A 13,502-nucleotide genomic window follows, 5' to 3' on the forward strand; every position below is an offset into this window, starting at 1 on the left:
CAGCTTTTATGCACAAACTGCACAAACACAGTTTTTCCAACTTATAAATCTCAGTAATACTGTCATGCGAAGAAGTGAGGCTATTAATTTTGGGTTAAAAAAATCATCTAATTATTTAAAAATCTAAACGGCACGTACATTCACTATTTTAAAAGCCTGACAGGTCACGGGTGCTCTACAGGTACGATGATTACCTCATTGGGGAAAAGTGTTTCAAACTGCCTAGCTGAGGTCAAGAAAGACCTCGAGCTCTAGGGAAGGGGATGCTGGAGATCCGAACTCTGGCTCTGGCATATCCTTGATGAATAACATTTTCTCAATCTCCGTGAGCCTTACTTTAATCATATAGAAAGTGTGGACAAATATGATTAGATGAAATGCACGTGAACAGCTCAGCATAGGGATGGAGTGTAAAAACAACACTGACGTAAGTGTCCGTCAGGACTGTTTTCAAAAGGTAATGACTTAGCACATTGTAAAGTTTTTAAAACGGGGGACAGAAGTGAAAGCAGTCCCTCATCCGGCATTTCTATCTGTCAAAAACACTTGGGTGTCACGTTTCGAACGCTTGACCTTGAATTTCCACTAAAAACTTACCAGGTCACAGAACTCAAACACCAGGAGATAGGGAATTGCTTCTACACATTGTCCAACACACTGAAGAATATTTGGATGCTGAAGAACACTGGGGAAAAGAAAAGTCACGTGTCATTCATCAGGGAGCACACGAGTACACCTGTTCAGACAGTAATCTAAATTTTAACATTCATCACAATTTAAATACGATACATTGCAAAGTCATTTTAAACACCTGGTCCTCAACAGACCCCGGACTATGTTTACAAAACACATCTTAAGGTACTTACTAGTAAGGTTCGCCATTTTTCAAAAAAGTATCTTGTTCCTTTGGGCTCGCGCTCGCTTTTAACTCCTTCACTATTACTCTCGCTACACTAGTGCCTGTGTAAATCTCTCCAAGGAGGACCTAAAACAAAGAACAGGTTTTCATCTCACTTCCATCGAAATGGTAAAGAAGCAGGTCTCACTCATCAGGAAATGGAATCCAGGAAAATAAATGAAGGAACAATCAGAAGGTCCTCTATTATGAAAATACTACCTCAGAAAAAGCTTGTGAAATGAAAATGTTTTCCTTGTTTTAAACTGTTTACTGGATATGGACAGCATTCATCTATGTATCCGTGTTTCTTTTCTATTTATTTTAAAAATGTACTATACTTTCACAAATATTACCGGTGACATCACAGAAGAGTTATTCACAAGTTCAGTTCAAACAGAACTCAAATGTTTCTCAAAACACTTCAGCTGGGTTTTGTTATTTTGTCTCCTTCACATAAGAGAAAGTAAAGGGACAAACAGCAGCGTACATATTATCACAGCATTGTGACTTTAAAAATCTATGGCATCGCAATTATTCCAGACCTTTATCTTATACCGAAACCTCAGTTAAAACACAAGGAAAAAATATGCCACCGAAATCAACAGAATACAAAATGAATGAAAACGAGCAAACGAGCACACGACGAGCAAAATACCAAATACAACATTGGGCAATACAGAGGTGTTCCAAAAATACAATATTTAAGATGAAAATGACGATGAAGTGAAAGTTTTCATTTAATTCAAGAATGGCCAAAACTAAAAGCCTTCTTTTTGAAATAGTTTTCAATATTTTATCGAGTAGATTAACTTTAATGCCCTGGAAATTGAGAATAAGTGAACAGCATGTATTGTGTTTATTAAAGAATGTAAGGGCAGAAAAAGAAACAGACAAGAAATTCTGATAACCTTGTCATATTCCTGGTTTCAAATAACTAGCCTGTACATCTACCATAAGCCTAACACTGATCAGATATCAATTCCAGAAAAGATCAGGATAATCTCACTCTCTCTACCACCGCTGCCATCATCCTTGGTCTTCAATGTCAGCAGGGACAATTCAGTCAACATCTTGACCTCTTAGGTTTTCTACCTCACTTCCAATACTCTTTTCTATGACCCAATCTTGGCAAAAAACTCCCACAGGTCTAGACCTAGCTAATAATTATTGGATCATGTCCTAAACCCTGAATTTTAAATGTTTTTATTTTTGAGAGAGAGAGAGACAGAGAAAGAGAAAGAGAGAGGGACAGCGAGAGAATGAACACAAGTGGGGGAGGGGCAGAGAGGGAGAGGGACATAGGATCCAAAGCAGGCTCCATGCTGTAAGCACAGAGCCCAACATGGGGCTTGAACTCATGACCCGTGAGATCATGACCTGAGCTGAAGGCAGACACAATTGACTAAGCCACCCAGATGCCTCCCTAACCTTGAATTTTAACTTCTCCTTCTCTACCAGTCCTCTGATTTCCAGCTCACTTCAACCGTCTAACCCAAGAAGGGCACAACCTGGCCTCCAGATCCATTCACGATAGCAGCCCTCTACCACTGCCCTACCACAGGGCCCCCTCCCCTCCCTGGCAGCTTAGGGCCCATGATCCTCCACTACCGCCACCCCCTTCACCACTCTTGCTGAGGCCTAGGAGCTCAGCCAAACCCCAGTGCTGCTAACACTCAACTACCTGCCTACAGTAACACCGAATGTAGACAAAACACGCACACGACCACGGCGACTGGCCTCGTTTCAAATCTGTGAGGGTCCTCAGCATTCCCATCCCCCCGCTGCGTTCCCTACCGGATGGATTTCCCGGGAGGACTCTTTCACACCCTCTCCTCCTGTTCAAACCCCCAACGTGTCTTTTGACTCCTCCCTTTCAAACTGGCCTCTGTTCATTGAATAAAGTAACCAGAAGTGGACTTCCCCATTTTATACCAGCACCTGTACCCACACGCTGCTTTTATTCCCGTTTCAAGAGAACTCTGACAGCATCCCCCCTTGCTGTCTCCTGCATTATCACTTCCTCCCCTACTGCATAAAGTGGCTAAAATAGCTACACAGCCTATAAAAAGCAAAGCAAACCAAAACAACCTTCCCTTGGCCCTGGGACGGCCCCAAACGGCTCGTACTCCACGTCTCTGCTCCCTTTACGGTAAAACTCCTCAACGGGGTCGTCTACACGAGCCGTCTCCACCTTCTCCCTTGCACCTACATGTGAGGACGTGACCCCCGAACAGCCTCTTTTGACAATATCACGGACCTCACGTGGCCGAGTCCCACTTTTCCCAGTCTTGTCTTAGTCTGCCAGCAGCAGTCACTACCATTTATCTTCTTGGGTCTCCTTCTTCGCCGACCCTTAGAACACCCCGCTATCCTGCGCCCCCTCCTTCTCAGTGGCCAATTACCTCAGTCTCCGTCACCAGCTCTCCCTGACTGCGCTGACCCCTCCCAACCAGACCCTCGGGGCTCAGTCCCCCTACCTCCCTTTCCCCTCCAGTTCAGGGTCTCGGTGATTCCATCTGGCCTCTTACCTTTGAATTCCAGCTATACACTGAGTTCTCCCAAATGTCTATCTTTGGCCTGGACCCTCGCCCTTGAACTCTAGGTGTGTACTTCCAACTGCCTACTCCTCTCTCCATCTGGATGCCCACGAGCCATCGCACACCTAACCTACCCAAAAGCGAACTCCCGACCTCCTCCTCCTCCACGCCTGCTTCTCCTTAATCTTTCCGTTTCGCTTGACAGCAATTCTCTGCTTCCCACCAACCGGGCCACAGCAGCCATCCTTGACCCCCCTCTTCCGGACTCCACATCTGATCCGTCCCCAGTCCCGCACGCTCTTATCGCAAACGCCATCTCGACTTGCACCACTTGTCACCACTCCGTGCTATATCATCCAAGCCTGCCTGCACCTCGCCCGTATGACTGCAGTAGCCTTCTAAGCAATCTCCCTGCTTTCCCCTTGGCCTTCCACAACATAATTGCCCGCCTGGTCCTTGTGAAGGCAAGCCAGGCTGCATCCCTCGGGTCTCAGACGCCCGAGTCCTCTCCCACCTCACTCTGAGTAAAAGTCTCTGGATGCGTATGCTGTCTCCCATCACCTGGCTCCCCCACACCCCTCTGGGCCCGTCTCCTCCTCCTGAATGTTTACTGTCTGATCTTCCCACACACACACTCTCTCTGTAGCTAGAGATTTAGCCTTTGTCGGGCAGGGTTCTCTCGTTTGCTGCTACATTCGTAGACTCCACGCAGGTCAGGACTTCACCCATCGTTCCCCACGCTGTACCCTCCACATTGAGAACAATGTGATAGGTAATAGGTTTTGCTATATGGCTTAGAAGATTCAGTGACTAATAAAGGCTGCATGACATCAAAGATACAGGACTGACAAACAACTCTGAATGGAAAGCAAGGTGCGTAACACGGCTGACCACTGAGCACATACATCTTGTCTTGACCACCCTGCTTACGATGCAATCGCTGCTCAGTTAGGAACCTTTTACCCAGAATGACTGCTAGCTACATCATGGAACTAGCTGTTGTAATAAAATTATTCCTTCTGAATACCCCGTGGTAAAAGGATCAACAGAGCACTGTTACCATTCGTCCCTTGACAGGCCAGGAGAAAGAGAGAACAGTTCTTTGTCGTGATTTTCATTACAATACTACGGTGCATCAAGAATTCTAAAGTGGTTTCAGTATCACAAGGGAGGGAGGGAGGGAGGGAGGGAGAAGGGGAGAAGAATGAAAACAATAATAAAAATATAAAAATAAATAATAAATAAATAAAATAATAATTTAACTTGAGGAGGATAAAAAGCTTCCAAAATTCCAGTCTCTTTTCCCTGTTTACTGTTCTTGCACCAACAATGAGAAAAGCATCTGCTATATAAATAAAAGGCCTTCTTGGAAAAACGTATCCACCTGGAAACGCCGAAACCCCTCTTTCTGGGGCGGGGGGGGGGGGGGGGGGGGGGGGGGGGGGTTCAGGCATAATGAGGAGAATCAATCCGTACCACAGCATCCAAAGAGAATGTGGAATGTCACACAGAACAATTCTTAATTAGCTTCAAATTCTAAACACTAGCACTAGGAAGGAAAAAAAGTAAATGTGAACATCTTACCTTTCCAAACCAGCCATTTCCAATTTCCTGTATATAGTTCAGACTGTGGCGGGCAACTTGGGACTTCAAACCTTCTGTAGGAAAAAGAACATAAAAACTAAATAGGGACATTTAATTGACATACAATAAATATTAAATACAAAATCTAAAGTATAAACATGAACATAAAGTTACAGCTTGTCAGCACAAAGGTAGAAAATAAAGGTAGATATAAATTCATACATACATATATACATATACATGTACATATATATATATATATATATATATATATAATCACTTTCAAACCAATACTGCCAAAATGGTTTCAAGACTGACAATATTTTTTTGAATGAGTTTCCTACTGATTCTTAAATGCTTTGCACTGTTTTTTTGTTTGTTTGAAAGAAAGAGAGAGAGAGAACATCCACGTGAGCAGAGGAGGGGCAGAGAGAGGGAGAATCCCAAGCAGGCTCCACACTGTCAGTGCAGAGCCCAACGTGGGGCTTGAACTCACGAACCACAAGATCGTGACCTCAGCTGAAATCAAGAGTGGATGCTTAACCGATGGAGCCACCCACACACCCAGACACTGTGTTTTCTGATCTAACCTACTCTACTCTAACTACTGATCACCATTCCACTGGCTTTTACTTAGCCTTAGTTCCAGGGTAGAAGTGAGTATCTTGTCAAAAACCGTCAGTGTCCGTGCATGGAACTAGAGGGTATTATGCTAAGTGAAATCAGTCAGAGAAAGACAAAAATCACATGACTTCACTCATATGAGGACTTTAAGAGACAAAACGGATGAACATAAGGGAAGGGAAACAAAAATAATATAAAAACAGGGAGGGGGACAAAACAGAAGAGACTCATAAATATGGAGAATAAACTGAGAGTTACTGGAGGGGTTGCGGGAGGAGGGATGGGCTAAATGGGTAAGGGGCACTAAGGAATCTACTCCTGAAATCACTGTTGCACTATATGCTAACTAACTTGGATGTAAATTAAAAAATTAAATAGAAGAAAAAAAAAACATAAATGTCAACTTTATCAGAATTCTGGAAGACAAAGATTTATAGCAGCCAAATCAAACCAGGAGAAAGGCCACTGAAACAGGGTAGAATTTCTTTGTGTCTTTTTTTTTTTTTTAGATTTTTTTTTTTAATTTTTTTTAACGTTTATTTATTTATTTATTTATTTTTTAATTTTTTTTTTTTTAATTTTTTTATTTTATTTTTGGGACAGAGAGAGACAGAGCATGAACGGGGGAGGGTCAGAGAGAGAGGGAGACACAGAATCGGAAACAGGCTCCAGGCTCTGAGCCATCAGCCCAGAGCCTGACGCGGGGCTCGAACTCACGGACCGCGAGATCGTGACCTGGCTGAAGTCGGCCGCTTAACCGACTGCGCCACCCAGGCGCCCCCGTTTATTTATTTTTGAGACAGAGAGAGACAGAGCATGAACGGGGGAGGGTCAGAGAGAGGGAGACACAGAATCTGAAACAGGCTCCAGGCTCTGAGCTGTCAGCACAGAGCCCGACGCGGGGCTCGAACTCACGGACCGCGAGATCATGACCTGAGCCGAAGTTGGACGCTTAACCGACTGAGCCACCCAGGTGCCCCTCTTTGTGTCTTTTAATTTATCAGAACCCCACCCAACAGCGGTCTTAATGACAACACATGTTCCAGTGAGAGCACAGTGGACCTTATCATTCCCCAGGCACTGTGTTTCTTTTCACCAGAGGTTTCCCTCAAGGACTGCCTCAAGCGGCTTCCCTTGGTTTCACAAACTCAGAACTCTATCAGGATGGAGAGTTCCTCAAAAACAGTGAAAGCCAAATGGACAAGACACTTCCACCTGGGGCAAAAAAAAAAAAAAAAACATAACAACTGAGGCAAACAACAGACACACTGAAAGCTTTAGCAGAAAAGCTGGGGAGTGAGATTTGCGGGGGGGTGAGAGGGGGAGGTCTTTGAAAAGCTATTGCAACATATGAAGAAAGCTTGAGAGCCACCTTCACGTTCAGGGAAGGGCACGCCCACAAAAGACTTGACAAGAATATAACTTTCACCTCTGGCTAGGCTCTCTGCCCCGCAAAGGCAGGAGGTGAGGACTCCAGCAGAGCTATAAGTGGCCTGGGTAAGGAGTGTCCCAATACACAGCTAATCGGCAAAGGCCCACAGAATACTTTTTTCCTTTCTTTTCTTTCTTCTTCTGTGCACATTCATATCATTCAACATGACCAATTTTCAACAAGAAAAGTACAAAACATGCAAAGAAACAAAGTATAGCCCACCCACATGTACAAAGGAAATGTAAAAGAAAGTGCCCCTGAGAAAACAGATGGTGGCCTTACTAGACAAGACTTTAAATCAGTTGTCTTAAACATGCTCAAAGAGCTAAAGGAAATCATGGACAAAGAACTAAAGGAAACCAGGAGAACGATGTTCTGGTAAGTGAAGATCAACAGAGATACAAATTAGTAAAAGGAGCCATATATAAATCTGGAGCTGAAAAGTGTAATAACTGAAACAAAAAAATTCACTAGAGGGGTTCCACGACAGATGTTAGCAGACAGAAGAATCAGTGAACTTAGAGAGAGTTCAAATAAAACTATCCAGGCTGAGAGGTGGAAAGAAAAAAGAATGAAAAAAAATATCGATGGACAAAGGCTAAGGGACTTATGCAACACCAAGTGGACCAATCCACACACATAATGAGAGTCCCAGGAAAAGAGGGGAAAGGGGTCAGAAAGGATATTTGAAGATGCGGTGGTTAAAAATGTCCCAATCTGATAAAAGGCATGAATCTACACATCCAACAAGTTCAACAAAGTCCAACTAAGACAAACTCAAGGAAACCCACACTGAGATGCATCATAATCAAACAGTGGAATGCAAAGATGGAGAACCTTGAAAGCAGCAAAAGGGACCAACTCATCACATACAAATGATCTTCAATAAGATTAACAACTGATTTCTCAGAATCATGGAGAATCTGGAGAATCATGGTTTCTCCATCAGAAACCATGGAGGCCAGAAGGCAGCGGGATGACGCATATAAAGAGCCAAAGGAGAAAAACCATTAACCAAGAGTTCTACACCTGGAAAAGTGGTCTTTCAAAATGAAGGAGAAATTGAGACATCTCCAGATAAACACAAGTTTAGGGAGACTGCTGCCACTATACCTAACAAGAAGGTTAAAGGGAGTCCTTCAGGCGAAAACAGAAAGATGCTAAAGTGTAACTGGAAGACATAAGAACAAATAAACATCACTGGTAAATATAAAAGCCAGCATTGTTGTATTTTTCGTGTACATAGCCTCTTTGTATTTCCTACATGATTTAAAAGATGAACACATAAAAAATTATAAATCTATGTTAGTGGACACACAATGTATGCAGATGTAATTTGTGATAACATAAAATGACGGGACTGCGTTGCAAAGTTTTTAAATGGTATCAAAGTTAAGTTGGTATCAGATGAAATACAATTATTATACATTTAAGATAACTGTAATCCCCAATATCTACAAAATATAAACAAAAGGGAATGAGAAGGGAATCGAAATGGTACACACATGCACATACAAATCCCAATGGTCTGTTTTGCAGAAATGGAAAAACTGATCCTAAAATTCATATGGAATTGCAAGGGACTCTGAATAGCCAAAACAATCCCGAAAAACAAAAATAAAGTTGGAAGACTCACAAACTTCTCAATTCCAAAACTTACCACAAAGCTACAATAATCAAAACAGTATGGTACCGGCTTAAGGCTAGACTAGACCACAGACCGATGGGATTAATCAAGAGTCCCCAGATAAACCCACACAAATGTGATAAACTGACTTTCAACAAGGTCCCAAGACAATTCAATGGGGGAAGAAAAGTCTCTTCCAAACTTACTGCTGGGGCAGCTAGCTGTCCGCCTGCAAAAGAATGAACCTGGACCCTCACTCACCTCACACCATATGCAAATATTAATGCAAATTTCAAAGCTAAAACTATAGAAGTCATAGACGATAACACTGGTGTAAATCTTCATGATCGTGAGTTTGACAAAGATTTCTTAAGGATGACACTAAAAGCACAAGCAACAAAAGAAAAAAAAAGATCAACTGGACTTCATCAAAATTGAAACCTTCTGTCTATCAAAGGACACTATTGAAAGAGTGAAAAACCTACAGGGAGCGAAATGTGCAAATCACATCATTTATTACGAAGCTATTATAATTACAACAGTGTGGTACTAGAACAAGGAGTTGACAGATTAGTGAAATAGAACAGAAAGTCCACAATAGACCCATACACATATGGAACTAAAAAGCAGGGAGGAACGGGAGAGCCACTCAGTGAATGAAGCTGAGAAAAACACAGTAATCTGTAAAAACAAACAAACAAACAAACAAACAAACCACCTCATGGATTCCCTAACACCATACCCAAAAATCAATTCAGGATGGGCTATGGATTTAAATTAACTGTCAAAGCAAAACCTTAAAACATTGTAGAAAAAAAAGTAGTTAAGTATCGTTTTGACCACAGCATGGAAAAAGATTTCTTAAGACATAAAAAGCTCTAACTCAAAAAAAAAAAAAAAAAAAAATTTAGAAGTTAAAAAAAGAAAGAGACTGCAAAATTTCCAGCTTAAAAGGCTGTTAAATTTGGCTATATTAAAATCAGGAAACATCAAAAAATTCTTTTCTGTGTATATTTAATTTTTGGTATACATTTTGATTTTTTCATTTTCTGTTTCCATATTTACTAGCTATTTTCTTAGTGGTTACCATGGAGATTACAGTTCTCACCCTAAATTTACAACAATCTAACTTGAACTGATACCACCTGAGCTTCAGCAACAGCATAGACCAAGTGAAACCCACAAGCAGGAACATAAATGAGCACAACTCCTTGTGGAGGGGGAGCTGGCAACAGCCCTCAAAATTACAAACACATGCACTCTTCGGCCACTTTTGAAAATTTATTCTACAAATACACTAGCCCAACATCAGTGTGCAGACCAACATAGGTGAAACCTTTGTTTTTAATGGCATAAGATTAGAAACAACCGAAATATCCATCACTAGGAGACTGGTTAAATAAACTGTGTTTGGTCCATACAATTTCAATAGTACAGACTTTTTTTTAAGTTTATTTATTTTGAGAGACAGAGAACGAGCAGGGGAAGGGCAGAGAGAGAGGAGGAGAGAGAATCCGAAGGGGGCTCTGTGCTGACAGCAAAGAACCTGTTGTGGGGCTCGAACTCACAAACCGTGAGATCAATGACCTGAACTGAAGTCAGGCACTTAACGGACTGAGCCTCCCAGGCACCCCTCAATAGTATAAACCTGTAAGCAGGAATAAATAAGCTCTTTTTATGCAAATGGAAATATCTCTAAGGTTTATCTAAGTGGGAAAAAAAGCAAGAAGCATATTTTATGATGTCACCTATGAGTAAAAAAAAAGGGGGGGGGGGGGGGCAGCAGGTAAATGGGAATATTTACATCAAGAAAGTCCGGAAAGAGGTATAAGAAACCAAGAAGAATGGTTATGTACAGAAGCTGGGGGTAGAAGCTGAGGTCAGGTTCAAAGATTAGAGGCTTTTCACTATATATACCTTTTTAGATTTTGGTTTTTGAACAAAATGTATCACTGTATTATCTATTCAAAAAATAAAATAAATTTTAAAAGGAAAAAGGGTAGAGTTTCTAATAGACTTGCTTTTGAATATGCGGTGTACTTTTTTCACTTGATGCATCACCAGTACCTTTCATCCTTTTATAGGACTACACAATACTCCATCGTATGGACTTACCATCATTTACTGAGTTCCATACCAACATTTAACGTTTCCACTCTTACACTGCCAAACAATGCTGCGATAAACTCCTTTGCAGATACTTACTTGCCTACTGACCTCAAAAAGCTACTAAGAGCGGAACTGCGGGATCAAGTGTAAACACATTCTACACTTGGATACGTACTGTCAGACCACCCTAAGGAAAGAATGTCTCTATCAATTTACAGTCCAGCTAACAGTGAGTGTCCAAGTGCCTGTTTCCCACACATATCCCTCCCCTGTCACCACCCAGTGTCCTTTCTTCTCTTCGTTGAACTGTTATCTTTTTTTTTTAATGTTTATTTATTTTGAGAGAGAGCGAGAGAGAGAGAGAGAGAGAGAGAGCAAGAACACACGAACAGGAGCAGGGGAGGGGCAGAGAGAGAGGGAGACACAGAATCCGAAGCAGGCTCCAGGCTCCAAGCTGTCGGCACAGAGCCTGACGCGGGGCTGGAACCCACGAAATGAGAGATCATGACCTGAGCCAGAGTCGGACGCTTAACCAACTGAGCCACCACCACCCAGGCGCCCCAATGTGTTATCATCCTACTTTAAGTTTGTATTTCTTTAATTAATAGTGAAGTTCCTTTTTTATTGGCCACTTAAATTTCTTTTCATGAACTTCTTCTTTTACATCCTTGACTTATTTTTGCCTATTGAACTGTTAGTCGTCGTCTTATACATTTGTTTGTAATCTTAATATATATTAATATATAACAGGGTTTTTTTAGACATTTTTTTGTAGCTTACAAATATTCTGGCTACTTTGTCAAATTTGTTTATGGTGTCTTCTACCATACAGAATATTCCATTTTATGAATCAAATTTGTCAATATTTTCCTTTATGGTTTCTGCATTTGGTGCCAAGCTTGGCTAGGCCTCTTATATCCCAAGATCATAAAAATATTCTGTGACTATTCTATGCAGAATAGTCTCTATGCAGAGAAATCAAAAGTAATTTCTTCCTATTAAGAAGGAATTTAGGGGCGCCTGGGTGACTCAGTCAATTAAAACATTCAACTCTTAATTTCGGCTCAGGTCATGATCTCGCGGTTCATGAGTTCGAGCCCCACATCAGGCTCCTGCTGACAGTGTGGAGCCTGCTTGGGATTCTAGGTCTCCGTCTCTCTCTGCCCCTCCCCCATTTGCACAGTCTCTCCCACTCTCTCAAAATAAATAAACTTGAAAAAAAAGAAAAAGAAGGAATTTAGAATAGAGGGCTTCAGAAACATAGAAAGGTGTATGAACATAATGAGGATGGCTGTACAGGTCACTACCACTTCCGCTGTGTTCACTACAGGGCTCTGGTCCATCCCCACTATGCCTCGGACAGAAGGCGTGAGGCTCTTCTCTGCCGCGCCTTCTTGCCCACAGTGAGGGGTCAACATCATCAGACTTGGGGGAAGCCAACCGGGATGCCTCTCCGGACGGTTTTCCGAGGAGAGGGAAGCTCCTTTCTTCTGGTAGTAAAGCTACAAGGACACGAACCCGGCAGTGGCAGCAGCCACGCTCCGAGCTGGCGAAAGAAGCCGGTGTGCGGGATCTAAGCCGACACACACAGAGGAGAGAAGTGAAAGATGGATGAGAGGCACGATGGCGTCCAAGTTCCCAGCGCCAGTTGTCTCCACGGTCAGCCTCACCCTACCCTTCCCCATCGCCTGGTTCCAAGTGTCCGAAGAATCCCCTTTCTATGTACACTGATCTAAGATTCTATTACTTGAAATCGATTCATGGGTGTTAAGACTCCAGGATGGTAAAGGCCCTAGAGAATTCTCTCAGGGCTTCCCTTACGTGTAAAGGAAAGCCTATTATCGAGTAAGCAAAGATAGGAGAAAATCTTTCCATTTACGGATACGTGCACTTAGGTTACTTAGGTTATCCCCAGGATATCCCAATCCTTTTAAATTTTACTATTTTACTTTTAAATTTCACTATTTTGGTCAAAGCAAGGGTATTATTATTTACAAAAATTAAAGGTAGATACTACGTGTTACCTTTTCAGTGTTGCAAAAACCACCAATACTAAAATTTACCAACTTTACAAATGTTTCATATGAAATGCACCGGCTGTGTCATGTTTCACCTGACTTTCCCCTTCAGTCACGCATGCCTCCAGCAGCACAATCCACTGCGGGGTGCGCACGGCCCCACGCCCACACCACTGGGCGCAGCACCACGAGGGGCAGGAATGGCCCCTCACAGAGAGAAGAGCCTCTCCCAAGTGGTCTCAGAAATCCCCGACTCTTAGGGCGCCTGGGTGGCTCAGTCGGTTAAGCGGCCGACTTCGGCTCAGGTTATGATCTCACGGTCCGTGGGTTCGAGCCCCGCGTCGGGCTCTGTGCCGACAGCTCAGAGCCTGGAGCCTGTTTCAGATTCTGTGTCTCCCTCTCTCTGACCCTCCCCCGTTCATGCTCTGTCTCTCTCTGTCTCAAAAATAAATATATGTTAAAAAAAAAAAAAAAAAAAGAAATCCCCGACTCTTGAATTGCTAGTATTTCTGTTCTACAACAAGAAGTCAATCGATCGCTAACCAAACCTCTATCTTAGGATGAAAAATCAATCCAATTAACATATCCAAATAAACCCCTCCTCCCCAAACACAGGACATCCCCGGAAAGACGGCAGCATTCTACTCAGCAAGGCAAGCTGCGTCAAGAACTA

The 13,502-nt window shown here is 42.5% G+C and overlaps 1 protein-coding gene across 3 annotated transcripts in view; it reads right to left on the bottom strand.

Annotated features, from left to right (window-relative positions):
- Positions 1–13,502, bottom strand: part of LMTK2 (lemur tyrosine kinase 2) — a 78,688-nt gene that overhangs the window by 39,543 nt on the left and 25,643 nt on the right. For all 3 annotated transcript variants that reach the window (XM_049638908.1, XM_049638907.1, XM_049638906.1), the window contains exons 4-6: positions 5,020–5,093; positions 867–985; positions 598–685 (exon numbers count right to left, since the gene is read on the bottom strand). In XM_049638908.1, coding sequence (XP_049494865.1) covers positions 598–685; positions 867–985; positions 5,020–5,093 — 281 coding nt within the window. The remainder of the gene's footprint in view (positions 1–597; positions 686–866; positions 986–5,019; positions 5,094–13,502) is intronic.

This window comes from Panthera uncia, chromosome E3 (assembly GCF_023721935.1).
Source record: "Panthera uncia isolate 11264 chromosome E3, Puncia_PCG_1.0, whole genome shotgun sequence".
In the NCBI taxonomy this organism is placed as follows: Eukaryota; Metazoa; Chordata; class Mammalia; order Carnivora; family Felidae; genus Panthera; species Panthera uncia.